The sequence below is a fragment of the Rhineura floridana genome, chromosome 20 (assembly GCF_030035675.1).
Source record: "Rhineura floridana isolate rRhiFlo1 chromosome 20, rRhiFlo1.hap2, whole genome shotgun sequence".
In the NCBI taxonomy this organism is placed as follows: domain Eukaryota; kingdom Metazoa; phylum Chordata; class Lepidosauria; order Squamata; family Rhineuridae; genus Rhineura; species Rhineura floridana.
In genome coordinates, this window is record NC_084499.1 from 14,363,038 (window position 1) to 14,379,265 (window position 16,228).

General features: G+C 43.6%; 1 protein-coding gene across 4 annotated transcripts in view; it reads right to left on the minus strand.

The window, feature by feature from the left end:
• LOC133373642 (beta-1,4-galactosyltransferase galt-1-like) overlaps positions 1-16,228 on the minus strand; it is a 38,496-nt gene that overhangs the window by 15,541 nt on the left and 6,727 nt on the right. For 2 of the 4 annotated variants that reach the window (XR_009759726.1, XM_061603542.1), the window contains exons 2-3: positions 4,634-4,699; positions 3,696-3,725 (exon numbers count right to left, since the gene is read on the minus strand). Coding sequence is in view for 2 of the 4 variants with exons in the window: in XM_061603543.1 (XP_061459527.1) it covers positions 2,315-3,661 (1,347 nt within the window). In the remaining 2 variants the exon portion in view is untranslated. Of the gene's footprint in view, positions 1-1,403; positions 3,726-4,633; positions 4,700-16,228 lie in introns of those variants that run through there. The other 2 variants (XM_061603543.1, XM_061603544.1) reach the window with 2 other exon arrangements.

Below are 16,228 nucleotides of genomic sequence, written 5' to 3' on the forward strand. Positions count from 1 at the left end.
GTCTCAAGTTCTAGTGTTACGGGGGGGAATTATCTCCACATTCTCCTCACCATATATCATTATATAAGCTGCTGTCATGTCTCCTTTTAGTTGTCTAAATCCATGAAGTGAAGACGCTCCAGCCCCTTCATTGTTTTGGTAGCCCTTTTCTGCACCTTCTCCAGCTCTACAAAGTTCTTTTTGAGATGGGCAACCATAACTGCACACAGTATACCAAGTGTGGCTGCCTTATAGGTTTACAGAATGGTGCTACGGATCCTCCCTCCCAAATGATCTCCGCCATGCCCCTTCTATGATGAGTTTCCGCCGAGCCTTGAAGACCTGGCTCTTCAGGCAGGCTTTTGGGGTGGGCTAGGTTTTACTCTTATTGCTTCAGATGTTTAATGTTTAATGTATTTGTACGTTTTATTTTGTACATCGCCCAGAGTGGCTGGACAACCAGCCAGATGGGCGACTAATAAATTTAACAATAACAATAACCCTGGCTTATTTTCAGCCCATTTTATAACATTCCTAGCATGGAATTTGCCTTTTCCACCACCATAATATGCTGAGTCACTCTTTTAATTGAGCTATTCCCACAATCCTAAATCACCACCAGTTTGCATCCCATACATTTATATATGAATATGGAGGGGGGGTTGCCCAATGCACACCACTTCACACGTACTTAATTTGAACGTCATTTATGATTGTGTCCACCCAGTTTGGAGAGGTCCTTTTGGAATTCTTTACAGCCCACTTGGATTTTCACCACCCTGAATAATTTAGTGTCATCTGCGCACTTTGCCACCTCACCGCTCACCCCTTGCTTTGGCTAATTTTGATCTAGTTAAATAACAGCAGTCCTGATAAAGATTCATTAGAGACCACACTGCCCTCATTGTCGCAGGGATATTTCTGCTTCCTGTTCTTCCATTGGTTATTGATTCATTAGAGGAATTCATTGTCTTCTTATCCCAATTCTGCTAAGTTTATTTTTTGTGAGGGACTTTGCCAAAAGCTTTTTAGAAGGTCAAGTACACGTCTAGGGGACCACGCCTGTCCTTATGGTTGTTGATGACTTAACACTGTCAAAGAACTCTAAAACTTTGGTGGAGGCATACAGTGCTTTCCCTTACAGAATCCATACTAATCTAACCTCCCCAAGGCTAAGTATAGGACTTTCTCAGACCAGCTTTTTAAGTTCCTTTTTAACTCAAGCCATGCATTAAAGCTGGGACCTCCCATAGGCAAAGTATGTGTTCCGCCACTGAGCTGTGGCCTGCTTCTTCTTATTTATGGAAACATTGATTTCCTAATTTCAGTGTACTTTGTTCATGATTGTCATTTTAGAGAACTGATCCACGGTACTGTTACTATGAGAGAACCTTTACAGAAGCAAGGAACTAATCAATGGTAAATAGGTTAGTAATGAGAAGCAGAACTGGTTAGATTTATTTTAAGAGAACCAGACTATTTTTCTCTCTTTAAAGCATTTTTACATTGCCCTTCACCCAAAAAGACTCCTAATGCAGTTTACAGAAGATCAAGAACAAACAAGGCAGTCCCTACCTGAATCTAAAGAAATGATACAAAAAGGAAAAGGATTGAGGGGAAAAAGCAAATTCAGGTACTATTATTTTGTACTGCACTTAATGTCAGAGAAGACTTCTAAGTCATTTACGAAATATAAAAATCAAGATACAGTAGGTCCCCACACATTTGCCAGGTTACGTTCCAGACCCCTTCCTAAAAGTGAAACTCGCCAAAAAGCGGAATGCCTTCAATAAAATGGTGCCCGACGCCTGAAAAACACTGTAAAAGCCGAACAAGCACCGTATGAGTGGGGCCTTGCTCGAATTTTAGCCGCCGTATTAGCAGGCCGCCAAACAGCGAGGCCCTACTGCACACAAAACCACTTCAATGTAAATATCCTCAGCTAAAATACACAATAAAACAGTACAATTAAAAGAATACAGTAATTAAAAGACAAGAGATTCAGGTCAAGAAATCAAGGTACTGTCTGTGTCAACAGATGAATCTTCTAAAGTGAGCAGAATGCCAATAGGGCCTCTCGTATGTCAATAGGGAGGGCTTTTCATAATGTTGACACTACCTGTGAAAAAGCCTGCCTCCGTATTACTTCACATCAGCAATTATTATCATATAGCAAGGTTAATTGGGTTGCATTTGTTACTCTTAATGCCCTTGCCAGGCAATGGAGGGAAAGTCAGTCTTTCAGGTAACATGATCCAGAGTTGCCTTGGGCTTTACATTTAACCAACAAGATCTTAAAACAGGCTGTCAGATCCAGCAGGTGCAACAGCATCTGTCATAATTTGGTATTACTTTCTAAAATATTGGATTTGTGCAGGACTTTGTTAATATTTGCAATCAAAGTTGTGTTGTATCTCCAGAGGATTGTGTCTCGAATCAAGGCTTCATTGGGCACATCTTTGCGTTCAGGTATCCTGCAGTGAAAGTTAATGGCAATTTCACTGGAGACTTCCACAGGATCTCCATACATCTTGAGAACAGAGTGGATAGATGTCTGAATCACCTTCCTTGGGTCAACAACCATTTTTTTGTTATTGAAGTCACTTTTTCTGTTAGGTTCCTTGTAGATATGCTGAAACATATTTACACCAGGGACAGGGCTCCATGATGAGAAGTTGAATGGACTAGTGGGGGCAGACACAGTATTACGGAAGACATGGTTTTCAAATAGGAAGACACCTCTTCCTGGATTTTGTTCCTGAAGTCTTTGCATTAAGGATTTCCAATCTGCATCCTTAATAGGGAGAATAATTTCATCAACATCATTTAGCAACACATACTTGCTTCTATACATGTTGCGGTAGACACAGTCGTTGAGGGCTGTAATTTGACCATAGTAGCCAATATCTTTGGCATCCATGGAATAATGCCAGTAAGCAGAAACACTAAGATACAAGTGGATAGGCCAGGGAATGATTTCAATTATTCCTTCAGAGACATAGTACTCTAGAACTTTCTCCATTAATTGGCTGCACTTGTTCTTATAAATGACCATTTTCTGTGCGCCAAGTATTTTATACATCTCTATGCTCTGTACAAACTGCAAGATGTTATTGTAACCTCCAAACATAGTAGAGATACACACTGTAAATTCTAGGGGGGGGCTTTCAATGTTCTGGTTTTGTATTTCAAAAATTGGTACTTGGGCAAAATTCAGTTCAAGTGACGTACGAACTGACATATACCGTGGATAACAGTTTTGTGGTTCCAAGCATAGTAAATCTGCTGTTCCATAGGGGAATGCAAACCGGTCTTTGTGAATATCTATATTAGCCTTCACCATGATAATACTACTGTTATAATCTTGACAGCAGAACAAGCAGTACAGTTCCTTAACTTTCTCATGATGAACAATACTAATCACACGAATGAGTAGTTCGCTTCTATGGTCAAAATATGGGGCTATGATAAAGCTGTGATTATCTTCCAGTTGTGTGATTGTGTCAGTAATAGGTTGGCCTCTATAACAGTGGTTGTGAGGTTTTAGCCAGCTGGTTTTTCTATTTATATCATGCTGCACTGTACTCCTCTTCCAGAAATATGATGCAAAAGTTAACCCAAAGATCAAGAGAATGAGGAATGTCCCAGTAGCTGAGTCAACTTTTTTCCCACAGATTAACATTGCCAAATCACCCAATGCAAATTCTCTTGCTGACCTTTCTGTTTAGAATTCCATTTAGGTTAGCCTAAAAAGAAAAGAAAAAAGGAGTCAAATCATCACTTGTTCTAAAAGGCCAATTGCTACATCCTTGAAATTTCTTGGAGATTTATTACCCCTCTCTTCTTTACTCCAGTACCAAAGGGGGATATTTAGTAATCGGGGTTGGAAGGATGGCTAGCTTTAATGCTGGGTTGACACAGGTTCCTAGTTGCCAGGAAGGTGTGTATAAATGACAGAACATCTATAGCAGCCTTTCCCAACCAGTGTGCCTCCAGATGTTGCTGGACCACAACTCCCGTCAGCCTCAGCCAGCATGCCAATGGTCAGGAGAGATGGGAATTGTGCTCCAACAACATCTGGAGGCACACTGGTTGGGAAAGGCTGATCTATAGCAAAAGGCAGCAGGTCCTAGGTTAATAATCCTGCATTAGAAAAAAAAACCCCTAGAAACATTCATTAATCAATCTATGGGTCAGGGAAGCTCATTGTGGAATGTTTTTCTGCTTCATTGGCTGAGGATTGAAGCCACTGGAAAAAATATATATTTAATGATATTTATTAGTCGGTTTCCCCCCAAAATGGAACTCAAAGCGACTTACAAAAAAAAGAAAAAAGAAGAAATTGTGCTCAAAGTAGATTACGACAAAAGCAAACAACAGTTACAAAATGGGAAAAATGGCCGCCAAGTGGGAAAACGCCGTTTGTTGCTGCTCCTAAATTGCTTTTAAACTTGAAGAAGGATTGACTCATTTTATGGATTTAGGGTTCCATTTGGTGTGTCTCTGTCAAATTATTTACAGACGCTACTCTTCTATTTAACTTATCTGACATTAAGACCTTGCAGAAGATATATTGCTGAGCCTGCCAGTTGCTTTTTATCTGGCTATCTCTGTTTAGTTGCCAATTTTTATCTTTATACGGCATGGTTCTTACCAGGAAAATGTACCGGGATCGTGAAATTCAGCAGGAGAGTGATTTAGTAGACGAAGGCGAAGCCGTCTGGAAGGGTGAGAAACAAAATCAGCCATTTCTTTCACTTAGAGAATAGGGAGACGAAAGCAATATGTTGTTGACCATTGAACCGCACTGTCACTGAGTTTGTTTTCCATCAAGTCTGAAAAACTGTAACTAGGGGAGTTATAACGTCTTTGCCCAGTCTGGGAACGGACTGCCAAGGCTGTTGCTATGGTAGCCATCGCGATAAACTGGGAAAAGTTCTAGCAGCTATCTGTGTTAAGCTGGGTCTTCTGTGTATTGCCTCTGAACTGAGAGGTTGTCTTCTGTGTTTACCTTTGGAGAGAGATGTACCAGAAGGGGGGTGACTGAAGAAACTCTACATGTATTTACTCTTAAGCCTTTGGCCGTAATGTCTTAATAAAGACTCTTAACATGCTCTAATGCTCTGAAGAAGTTTCTTGCTCAACTTAACTCCAACGTAATGTATGCTGTTTCATGCAACAACGCACACACGTCAACATATGTCCCCTCTCTTCGACAGTTGATTTTAAATTAAAAGAGACGTCTGTTACAAGAACCTGCTTTACCTGTTACCCCGAGTCTGGCTGTAGAGTTGGTTCAAGCTGAGCTTCTTTCTTTGCAGAAGGCAGAGTTGATTCGAGCTGACTCCTCCCCTATGTACAGGGTACACTCTACTCAGACTTTAGACTCCTTAGAGGCTTTGAACCCTCCTAACTCGATACTCCCTCCTATACATAAGAATTTACCAACTACCTCAGCCAATGAAGGCTCAAGACAAATTCAGTCCCTCTCTGACTCATCTTTTTTACCCTCTCAATTGGCTATACTCTCAGAGCAATTGATGTCTATTAAAATTTTTATCTCAGTGACTAATAACCTTTTAAGAACTCTCACGGAAGAATTTCTGAAGACATTGCCATCTGATAAACCGATTACTTCTGTTGAAGATACACTGTCTGCTGCTACATCTTCTGCCCCCAAACAGAGGATAAATCAAAATCAGAAACAGAAAAGGAAGCCTCTTAAGAACGTTATAAAAACAAGGAAATCTAAAAATATAAAAAATTATAGGTTGCCCAGGGGCAAAGAGATGGATTTTCGGAAACTTTTTAAATTATTGGAAGATCTGCTATCTATTGAACAATCTAAGAGAAATTCTGAACAACCATGTTTGGCACATGAGGCCTCTAAGGCTTCTTTTACTAAGCAATCACCTTCTACGCAAGGTTTGGCTCCTGTAATTGTATCTCCTTTGTCGATAAGCAGACAGATAGTCAGTCTGTCTAAGACTACCCAAAGAAGAGATACTATAGATCACTGGGTTTTACGACTCAGTCGAAATACGATAGTTCTGTCCCATGTGCCATATTCCAATAGTAATGCACAACTTGTAAATCTGAAAAAATATGTCTTGAAAGTTTTTCGGTCTTTGAATATAGGCTCAATTAAATTTGGTGATATATCCAAAACTGAAATTCTGACCAAAACTTTCGCTGGCATGACGATGTTACTAACTTTTGAATCTTGTGAGCTGGTGAATATGCTTCTAACTAGGAGATCTCTTTTATTTAGACAAGGTGTCCATATACATAGACATTTTATTAATCTAGTGAGTCCCCGCCCTTTATGTGTAAAACGGCCTTGTGTCTCTTTAAGAGCTCAAAATCGGTCATCAATCATTGGGAAACTGCCCCGGGAAGGCAGCACACCTGTGATTTCCACTCATTCTCTTACACCTAAGGACTTGAGGGATGCTTTTAACAATGATTTTACTGTTTTAGACAGCCTTAACGCCTCTGTTAATTCCTTTTTAAGGAATGTTCCATCTCAATTACCATCAGTAATACCTAATCAGGAAGAGCCAGAAAATGAATCACTTACATTCTCTGGCGATAGAGCCGAGGAATTATTGTCTAATTTTTCTAGTTTTTCGGATCGTGCCCAGCAAGATATTATTGACGATCTGCAAAAGCTTCTTGGAATCCTACAGGCTAAAAAATCTTCTTCTTGTCCTCAGGAAAATCCTGATCTAGGCCTCCCTTGTAAAGTCCACTCTATGGGGATGTCGCTATTCTCCCCTATACCTAGTCAGCTAGGTCTAAACACTTCCAGATACACGTCATTGTCGGAAGTCTTAGTTCGTTCACAAGAATCCCACTTGCCTTGACCTTATACATCTCAGTCAGGTTTGTTATCTTCTCCTTTACTATTAGAGTCTAGGAAGTTTTGTTTGGATCCATTGGGGTCCTTAGAGGGAAGATCCATAGTAGCTATATCTGATAGAGGGAGATATAATTGGAGGAAACCACTCTACCGTCCCAAGAAAAATGTAGTTCATCGTTGGTTGTTAACCCCTGCTCGACTACCACAGCTAAATAGACAGGTATATTCGGAAGACAACTCCCCTGGGATTCTAGTCCTGCTCTTTAATGCCAGGCCAGTAAATGATAAGACTGTGATCATCCAAGATCTCATCCGAGATGAACATGCTGACCTGACATGTATTACTGAGACCTGGTTAGATGAACTCGGTGGGGTTAACCTCACCGGTCTTTGTCCACCCGGTTTCTCTGTTCAACAGCAGACCCGAAGGCTGGGGAGGGAGAGTTGCCCTGGTCTGCTGTGAGTCTATCCCCTTGACCAGATATCCTATCCAGCAAACTACTGGGTTTGAATGTCTCTATCTAAAGCTTGGTGGTCGAGATAAAATAATGATTCTGTTGGTATACCATTCTCCCCGCTACCCAACAGCCTCTTTACCCGGGCTCTCCAAGTTGATTTCAGGGCTGATGTTGGAGTCTCCCAGAGTGTTAGTGCTGGGCGACTTCAACGTTCATGCCGAGTCTTCCCTTTCTGGAGCTGCCCGGGATTTTATGGCTGCCATGACAACCATGGGGCTGTCACAATTAATTTCGGTCCCTACACACACTGCGGGACACACCCTTGATCTTGTTTTTTATGCTGGATTGGACGAGAATGATCTGGGAGTAGAGGGTCTTTCAATAGCCCCGTTGTCATGGACTGATAGTTATTTGGTCAGATTTAGATGATCTACAATTCATTTAGATGATCTACAATTCATTCAATTCAGGTTCTCCTGCTCCGGAAAGGACGGCCGGCCGCTTCACCCCTCCTGCTGTGGGTGCCGCTGGGTGGCAGCGGCCGCGATGGGGCTCAACATTCTCTGGCTGGGGGGGCCCATCGTGGCCGCTGCCGCCCAGCGGCGCCCACAGCAGGAGGGGTGAAGCAGCCGGCCGTCCTTTTCAGAGCAGGGGAACCGGCTCTGGGGCTAAAAAGGAGCCGGCCCGGCCTGCCCTCCACGGCTCCTGCTGAGGCTGCCGGGCTGCGTGGGCCTTGTTTCCTAGCAACTGCTGCCGAGACGAGGCCCATGTGGCCTGGCAGCCTCAGCAGGAGTGCAGGGCAGGCCGGGCCGGCTCCTTTTTAGCCCCGGAGCCAGTTCCCCTGCTCCGGAAAGGGCGGCCGGCGGCTTCACCCCTCCTGCTGTGGGCGCCGCTGGGTGGCAGCAGCCGCGATGGGCCCCCCCAGCCAGAGACTGCGATTCCAGGACAGTGTTAAGATCTGGACGAATTGCTGTAAGTACTTTGACTGAAGGCTGCTTGTTCATACCAGCTGTGCTCTTCTGATATAAAATCAGTCCTCCTAAAATGTGAAGGAGCCAAATTCACAGTTGAACACCTTTCCTCTTTCCCCTGCAGCACTATAAGTTTCCTTGCAAAATATAACACTTGAGGTTTTTTTCAAGAAGGTGTCAGCCCCCTAGGAAGCTCTGAATTGCCTACTTCAGTTAAAATTTTAGTTTGAAATGTTTCATACTCAGAGAGCCTTCCTGGAGCTGCATTAAATAAACAGGGATTTCTCCTGAGCACAGCAGCAAAATGTAGTTTTTTTCGGGGGGGGGGGAAGCTTAGAAAAAGAAACTAGGGTAATTAAGAGACTTTAAGGGTTTTAAAAAAGAGTCTGCTGCATTTCAGGACCCTAGTCATTGGATAAGTTAACTTGTTCGGTTAGATTTCCTCCAGAAACCAAGTATATGGTCAAGTATATGGATGATTAGGCACAGCAGTGATTGTTATGAATGTACAATGGTGGGTAGATACAATGTGGGTGCAGGAAGGGATTCTCTCTTAGACCCTCATTTGTAGTTACAGATGCCTTCTCTTCCTACCCCCAAACACTGTATTTGGAGATTTAAAGAAACTTGACTGGGAGAGGAGAGGGGAAGAGGTTACAACACAAGGGGCAAGTTATACATTTCCACCAAGAGGGAAAGGAGTGAATGGGTGTGAGTGAACAGGTGAGCATGCTTGCCTGATCTGTTGTTGTATCGGGGAGATTTAAAAGGTACCTGACTATGGTAGGAGGTGGCAACTTCTGAGACATATTGTATTACTCTTACCAATAAGATTGCTGGGCTGCAACCCACAGATTCACTCTGCCCCTTTAAAGCAGAGGTGGCTAACTTGATTGGCCTTCCAGGTGATGCTGGACTACAGCTCCCATCATCCTTGACTATTGGCTATGCTGACAGGGGCTGATGGGAGTTGGGAGTCCAGCTACATCTGGAGAGCCACAGGTTAGCCACCTCTGCTTTATAATGACAGATAAGGCAGGAAGAGACCCAACTATCGCAGCCTCTGTCTGTTCTTCTTGCTCCTCTGTCCTTTTGTTTGTCCCCTGCTAGCAGGATTCCAGGTGGGCCACACAGCAGCAGAAGCAGAGGAGGAGGCAGATGGAAGGGCTCCAAGGAGGGGGCAGAAAATGTGGCCACTCAGTTTCCCATTTCATGGGGGAATTTGGAAAAATAACATCCATTTCCAGGTTGCAACCTGGCAACCTGATCCGCCAGCATTGCTTTAGTGCTGATTAAACAGGCAGTTTAATCAGTTACTAAGAGAGAGATTTAGGATTGTGAAACTGTTATCTCTTGCAGTATGGCCTTTAATTACGCTGTTTTCAAGGCCCATGAGGAAGAAAGGTTATCCAGCAGTTTGGGCATTAACCTCAAACATAGGAACTTCAAAATAAGTCAGACTTCTGGAATCAGTCAAACCTAAAAGTGTCCTTCCTAATCGGTGGCCAGTACCAGATGCTCAGAAAGGAAGTGAACAGGAAGCAGAGACATGATGGTTCGCTGACTTCCTTGTTCCATCTATTTTTGGCATCCCCTCCATCAGGCTCCATCCCCTGATAAAACCTTGACTAACAGCCACAGATGCTCCTGACTTCCAGAAATTTGCCTAATATTCTTTGAACAGAGCTGGCTATTGGTCTTCACAATATCACAGAGCAACATGAGTCCCAGAACGTAACACTGTGGCGTGTGCGTGAGTGAGGAACTTTCATTTCTGTCTGTTCATTTCACAGAGTGTCTCTCTTCTTTGAGTTGTATTAAGGGTGTAGTGGATAGCATTTCATTTTTTTATTTGTGACAAGCTGAAAGGAGGGGGGAGGCTCCTTCTAGTCAAAGTTTTTGTCAGCTGCAAAGGTGCCCCCTCCTATAACCCCCCCATGACCTGGGATGGCTACACCCCTGTGCTCATCCTCAACATGTTGCTTTCAATCTAGATCTAGACTGACGCTACATCCTGCTATCCACAAGTTTTGGTGTGGTTATTTGATACACGTTTGAAAACCCTCCCCTGGATTAAGTTTGTTGTTGTTGTTATGTGCCTTCAAGTCGATTATGACTTATGGCGACCCCATGAATCAGCGACCTCCAAGAGCATCTGTCATCAACCACCCTGTCCAGATCTCGTAAGTTCAGGTCTGTGGCTTCCTTGATGGAATCAATCCATCTCTTGTATGACCTTCCTCTTTTTCTACTCCCTTCTGTTTTTCCCAGTATTATTGTTTTTTCTAGTGAATCATGTCTTCTCATTACGTGCCCAAAGTATGATAACCTCAGTTTCATCATTTTAGCTTCTAGTGATAGTTCTGGTTTAATTTGTTTAACATGGCTGCAACCATATTTACTCAGAAGTAAGTCCTATTGAGTTCTATGGGGCTTAGTTCCTTAATAAGCATGTTTACAGTTGCTGCCTTCAGGGGCATCCATCTGTGCTCCCATCTAACATCTCTGCAACACTAAGCTCCTTTCTTTCTATAATGGCCTGGCCTGAGGGCACGTAAATCCTTCTTGCCAGAAGCAAGTAAGCTAGATTAAATGTTCCCTAAAGGTGTTGAACTGTGACCTGGGAGACCAGGGTTCGAATCCCCACACAGCCATGAAGCTCACTGGGTGACCTTGGGCCAGTCACTGCCTCTCAGACTCAGAGGAAGGCAATAGTAAAACCACCTCTGCCTGAATACTGCTTACCATGAAGACCCTATCTGGGATCAACTTGAAGGCAGTCCATTTCCATTTTGCATCACCCTAAGCTTGTGAGAAAGAATGACCTTGTCACTTCAGATGGACCTAGGAACACCCTATCTTAGGTAAGATTTCTATTTTAATCTCCAGAGAATTTTTTTTTGAATGGTATGCTCCAAGCAACTGTGGTTGATACAATGTATAATGTTTAATGATGTCACTAGGGTCCGCCCCGTGACATCACTAGGGCACGCCCCATGATGTCACTAGGGCATGCCCCATGACGTCACTAGGGCCCGCCCCCATTTTCTCAGGTTTTTGGATGGCTCCGACCTGGCAACCCTAGTGTGTAGAGTTTGGATTACTATCTTTAAATAGATATTATGCAAACAGAAAAGGTTATTTAGGAGAAGAAAAACACTTGTGATTTAATATATCCAGTTCCACATGAAACTGAATAATTTCGGGTTGGTGTTATGCTTATGACAGATATATTTAGGCTCCAGTCATATACCCACTTTCCTCAAGTGTCCCTCTTGAATTTAATAGGACCTACTGAGTCGACATACATAGGACATACACTGATAGTTTTGAGGGGAAAGGATCAGGAGCGTTTGTAGCATTTAACTTTGTTAAAGAAGTAGAATAGCCTTAAAACACAAGAAATAAAAAAAAATAAAGGGAACCTTGTTTCTACACAACAAATAATTGGGCATTCCTTGCATGTAAATGTTCCCATCACTTTTGGCCCGTTTACAGCCCTCCATGAGTTTGAGAATGAAGGTGCAAAGTGAGGAGCCTACTCTATTAGTGGCCATGGAGGCTTCCTGCGTGGTTTTAGAACCCTGATAGTGCAGCCTTCTTCAAAGGGATACCAACTTGTATTCAGCTGAATATGCATAAACCAAGGGTCACCAGTCTTTTTGGTCTGGAGGGCACATTTCAAATTCTGAGAGTTTTGGGAGCACCAGTCACAAAATGGCTGCCATGGGAGCATGGGATTACACACAATGGCTGCATGAGGGTGTGGCATAACACAAAATTAGAGAGTACTCATGTTGAAGCTTTGCCATGATTGTATTTCCTTACTAGAAAATGCTTAACCTGTTGAATTTCTGCCTGCCATGCAGCTGTTAAAGGCAAAAGAACTCTGTTTTGCTCCAATGCCAATCCTAAACCAAAGTCTAGGCTGCCATCCTGTACCCACTTAGCTGGAAGCTGCATTAAACACAAAGAGAATTACTTCTGAGTAGACATGTATACCATTGTACTGTGAGTTAACTACAGCAAATTCTGAATGCGTCCCTGGTCTTTATCTCCTGGCAAAGCAGGAGAAATGCTTAAGCCTATTTGCAAAGTTTTCATAATTTATAATTTATTTATTTATTATTTTATTTATATCCCACCCTTCCTCCCAGCAGGAGCCCAGGGGAGCAAACAAAAGCAGTCAAAACACTTTAAAACATCATAAAAACAGACCAAATACATTAAAACAAAACAACTTTAAAAACATTCTTTAAAAAAGCTTTAAAGTTTAAAAACATCTTAAATAAAAAGGGTTAAAACATATTGTTTAGAATTTAAAAACAAACATTAAAAGCAATTCCAACACAGACGCAGACTGGGATAGGTCTTAACTTAAAAGGCTTGTCGAAGGAGGAAAGTCTTCAATAGGCACCGAAAAGGTAACAGAGATGGCGTCTGCCTAATATTCAAAGGGGGGGGGGGATTGCACAGGGTAGGTGCCACCACACCAAATTGCCTTTTGGAGGTAGGGTGATTCTTTAACATTCACCCCTGCTTATTGTGTGATAGTATTTGCTGAAAATAATTTCTAGGCACTGCCTGATCTTGGGTGAACGCAACATAGGAAAGATTCATTCTGGTTGTTAGGGAAAAAGGAAGGGCAACCTATGGAGATTCCAAGGACTAGGGAAAACGACAAAAGCAGGAATAGTGCACTAAAAGGGAGGAGAAAACAGCAGCTCTTTAGGACCCCAGGGATTTGTATTGCCTGCTGGTGTCCAAACAAGTCGCTTATCAATCACAGCTCTGACTTCATTCATTAGCTAATAACACTGACAGGCAGGAGCAGTCAGGCTGGTACATTTCACATAAATAGCTCAGAAGGGTACCTGCATATTTTGCTCTCTAACTTTATTTCTATTAGGGGGCTAGAGCCTTTTTTTTAAAATGAAAGTTCAGATTCTGAAGGCCTTTAAGAGTGCCGTGGCGCCTGTGGGCTATAGGTTGGCGACGACCCCTGGCACTGTTGCTCCATGTAATCAGAGAAGCCCTGAGTGTTTACAGCTTTTGCATGCATTCAGCTGTAGAAGAGTAAGCACCCCTTTGCAAATGTTCATGCTCTACACGTGGACATTGGGGCAAGACCAGAAGATGTGGACTTGCTGTTCCCTCTCCACATGTTTAACTGTGAGACTCTTGCTTGAGGGAATGCCTTCCCCACTCAGTGGCATCTGCCGTAGAGTAATACAGAAGACCTAATTACCAGGTGGTAAATGTGGGGAAATCTTACCATTTGATTAAGGACCCCAACCTTTAGAGCCAATTGCTACAGAAATAATACACTACACAGAATTAGGAAAACCACATTAGGACTTTTGACGTGTACCTCCGTGCACAGAGCTAATGTGTGACTGAGTGCCCCCTTGACACTTTGCATCCCATGTGGACCGCACCCCTATCATGACGCTTTGAGGACAGCATCTGTAAGAGGTGCTTATATAGTTCCACGTAGGCCCTTCTTTGTAGAAATTTGCATTAAATGGGTTGTCAGGGTAGGGGTCAGGAAGGGTAGCTCCACTCTATTTTCCAGGTATTAACCCGATGTGTGGAGGAATGCATGAACAAGGCAACTGACAATCCAAAATCCATACTACCTTCCCAAGTTTCCATGACAATTCCTCATGCTGTAAATTTGGTAGATTTGTGGACCAGGACCCTGATCACTCTTACAGAGAAGTAAGCTCCTCTGAAATCAGTCCTCTAAAGTCACTGATTTGGTTGATTTAGTTACTTAAAATGTTTATAAAATGTTGAATATTTAAAAATATTTAAGTGGTAATGCTAAACCTTCTCTTGCTCTGGCAGGGCCATGAAGAGATCAGAAGCTTCCATCTGAATCCTAAATGGTGGTTAACCTTAACTATGACTTGTTGAAACAAGCAAGCTTTTAAAACTATGGTTTGAAGTTGGCTTGTTTCAACAAACCTTACTTGGTTGACCATAGTTTGTTGGAGTTTGGATGTCACAGCAAACTGTGGCTACTCTAAAATGGAAGCAAAAGCTTCCAAAGTTATGGCTGTGCCGGAGGAGGAGTGGGGAGTGCATGAGCCTGAGGCTTGCTTGGTTCATTCTCATTATGCTGTGGTTTAGCATTACATATGAACCAGCTCATTGATATAGGGCTGGCTCCGTGTTTTGAGGTAGCAATGGGCAAAGTGCCCTCTTGGTGGGGGGGATCCCGCCTATGTTGGTGTGTCCCTTCTGGCTTACCAGGAGGCAGCATCAGACACCATTTTAATTTCTCAAAATAGCACTAATGTGTCACTCTGGAGCATTGCAGGGGGTTCTTGGCTCCAAATGCTTTTTCAAAGGGAGGGCCCAGAGTGCTCTGTGCTGACATCTTATCTGATTCTTTGACATTCTCATAAAGCATCAGAGAAGATGTCAGCACAGAGTATTCTTGGGAAGCTGCCCAGGGCCTTAGCAAAGCCCACCACGGGTGATTTGTTGATTGCTGCTATTTTTTTAAAAAAAAAAATCAGTTTCCTTTTTGTGGGTCAGGCTATTTCCCTTTTCTTTCTAAAATCGCCGGTGAAGGCATAGGAGCTTGCAAAACAGTTGCGCAAGTTAGAACCTTCCAATGTTAAATTTAGCAGTACTAACTTTTAGAGATGAATGTAGTTCCATGTACGTGGCTTCTTTAAATATACACAGACTAGGCAGGCTTTGCCCTCCTGCTTGCTTCGCTCGCTAACCCCCCCCCTCTGCTTGCCACCCAGGAACTCCCAAACGCGCACTCATGCATGCATGCATGCACGTACACACAGGGACTCCCAAACACGCACATATCCAGGGACTCCCAAACCCCTCTGGGGATTCCCAAACAGGTCCCCCTCCCCCCCAATGGTGGCTAAGCTTTCCCTTCTCTTCCCCCCCATGGGTTGCTAAGCTTTGACCTCCCCTCCCCTTTAGACTTTCTCCTGCAAGGAAGATGGAGACGGCTGGCTAAGGCGAGTGACACAGGAACAGTGTGGAGTGGCCGCGGCAATGCCTCAGCAACCATCCTCTCCCGCTGCTTCCCTTCTGTTTGCCTTTGGTTGTTGAGACTGTTGGGGGGGGCAGCAATAGCAGAGCAGGACGGTCGATAAGGAGCTACCCCAGACTGTTTCTCTGTGGCTCGCCCAGGCTGTCCTGCTGCCCCATCTTGCTTGCTCGCCTGCCTCATGCCTGTCTTGCTCACCCGCTGGTCTGCCATCCTTGCTTGCCTCACACCTGCCACATGCCTTCCACCCCACCCCCCCGGAACGCTGTCATCACACTGTGTGATGGCTTACAAAAATATTATGCGTACAGAAAGATAGAAAGAACAAATCTATTTTTCAATCGTCGTGCAGCGTAGGGTTCAGCTATGGATATCAATAACAAAAGGGGAGGGAACCAGCCATTAAAGTTAAATAGCTCTTTTGTCAGCTTTGTCCCCAACATGCACTGGGGCCATTGTGGTTTGGGAACATAGGAAGCTGCCATTGATCCATTAAGCACTGGCTGGCCGGGGCTCTTCAGCGTTTGATAGGAGACTTTCTCAGTCCTACCTGGAGAGTATAACCTCTCCCAGGAGGGATATGTTGTGTTAGGGATAAGTGGGGCCCAGGACACTGAAGGCCCTTTCATTTGCAAGGCATTGCTGCTGATACTCTTCACAATGCAATTACTCCCCAGAGGTTCAATTGTATTTTCTTATCATACAGAGAGGTAAGCAGCGGTAACAATGCTTCTGAAGCATATGGCATCTAAGGAGGTTTTTAGAGTTCTGGTAGAAGAGGACTAAGATCCTCCATGGCGCAGAGTGATAAGCGGCGGTTACGCAGCCAAAGCTCTGCTCACGGCCGGAGATCGATTCCAACGGAAGGAGGAAGTCGAATCTCCGGTAAAAGGGATCGAGGTCCACTCAGCCTTCCATCCATCCGTGGTCG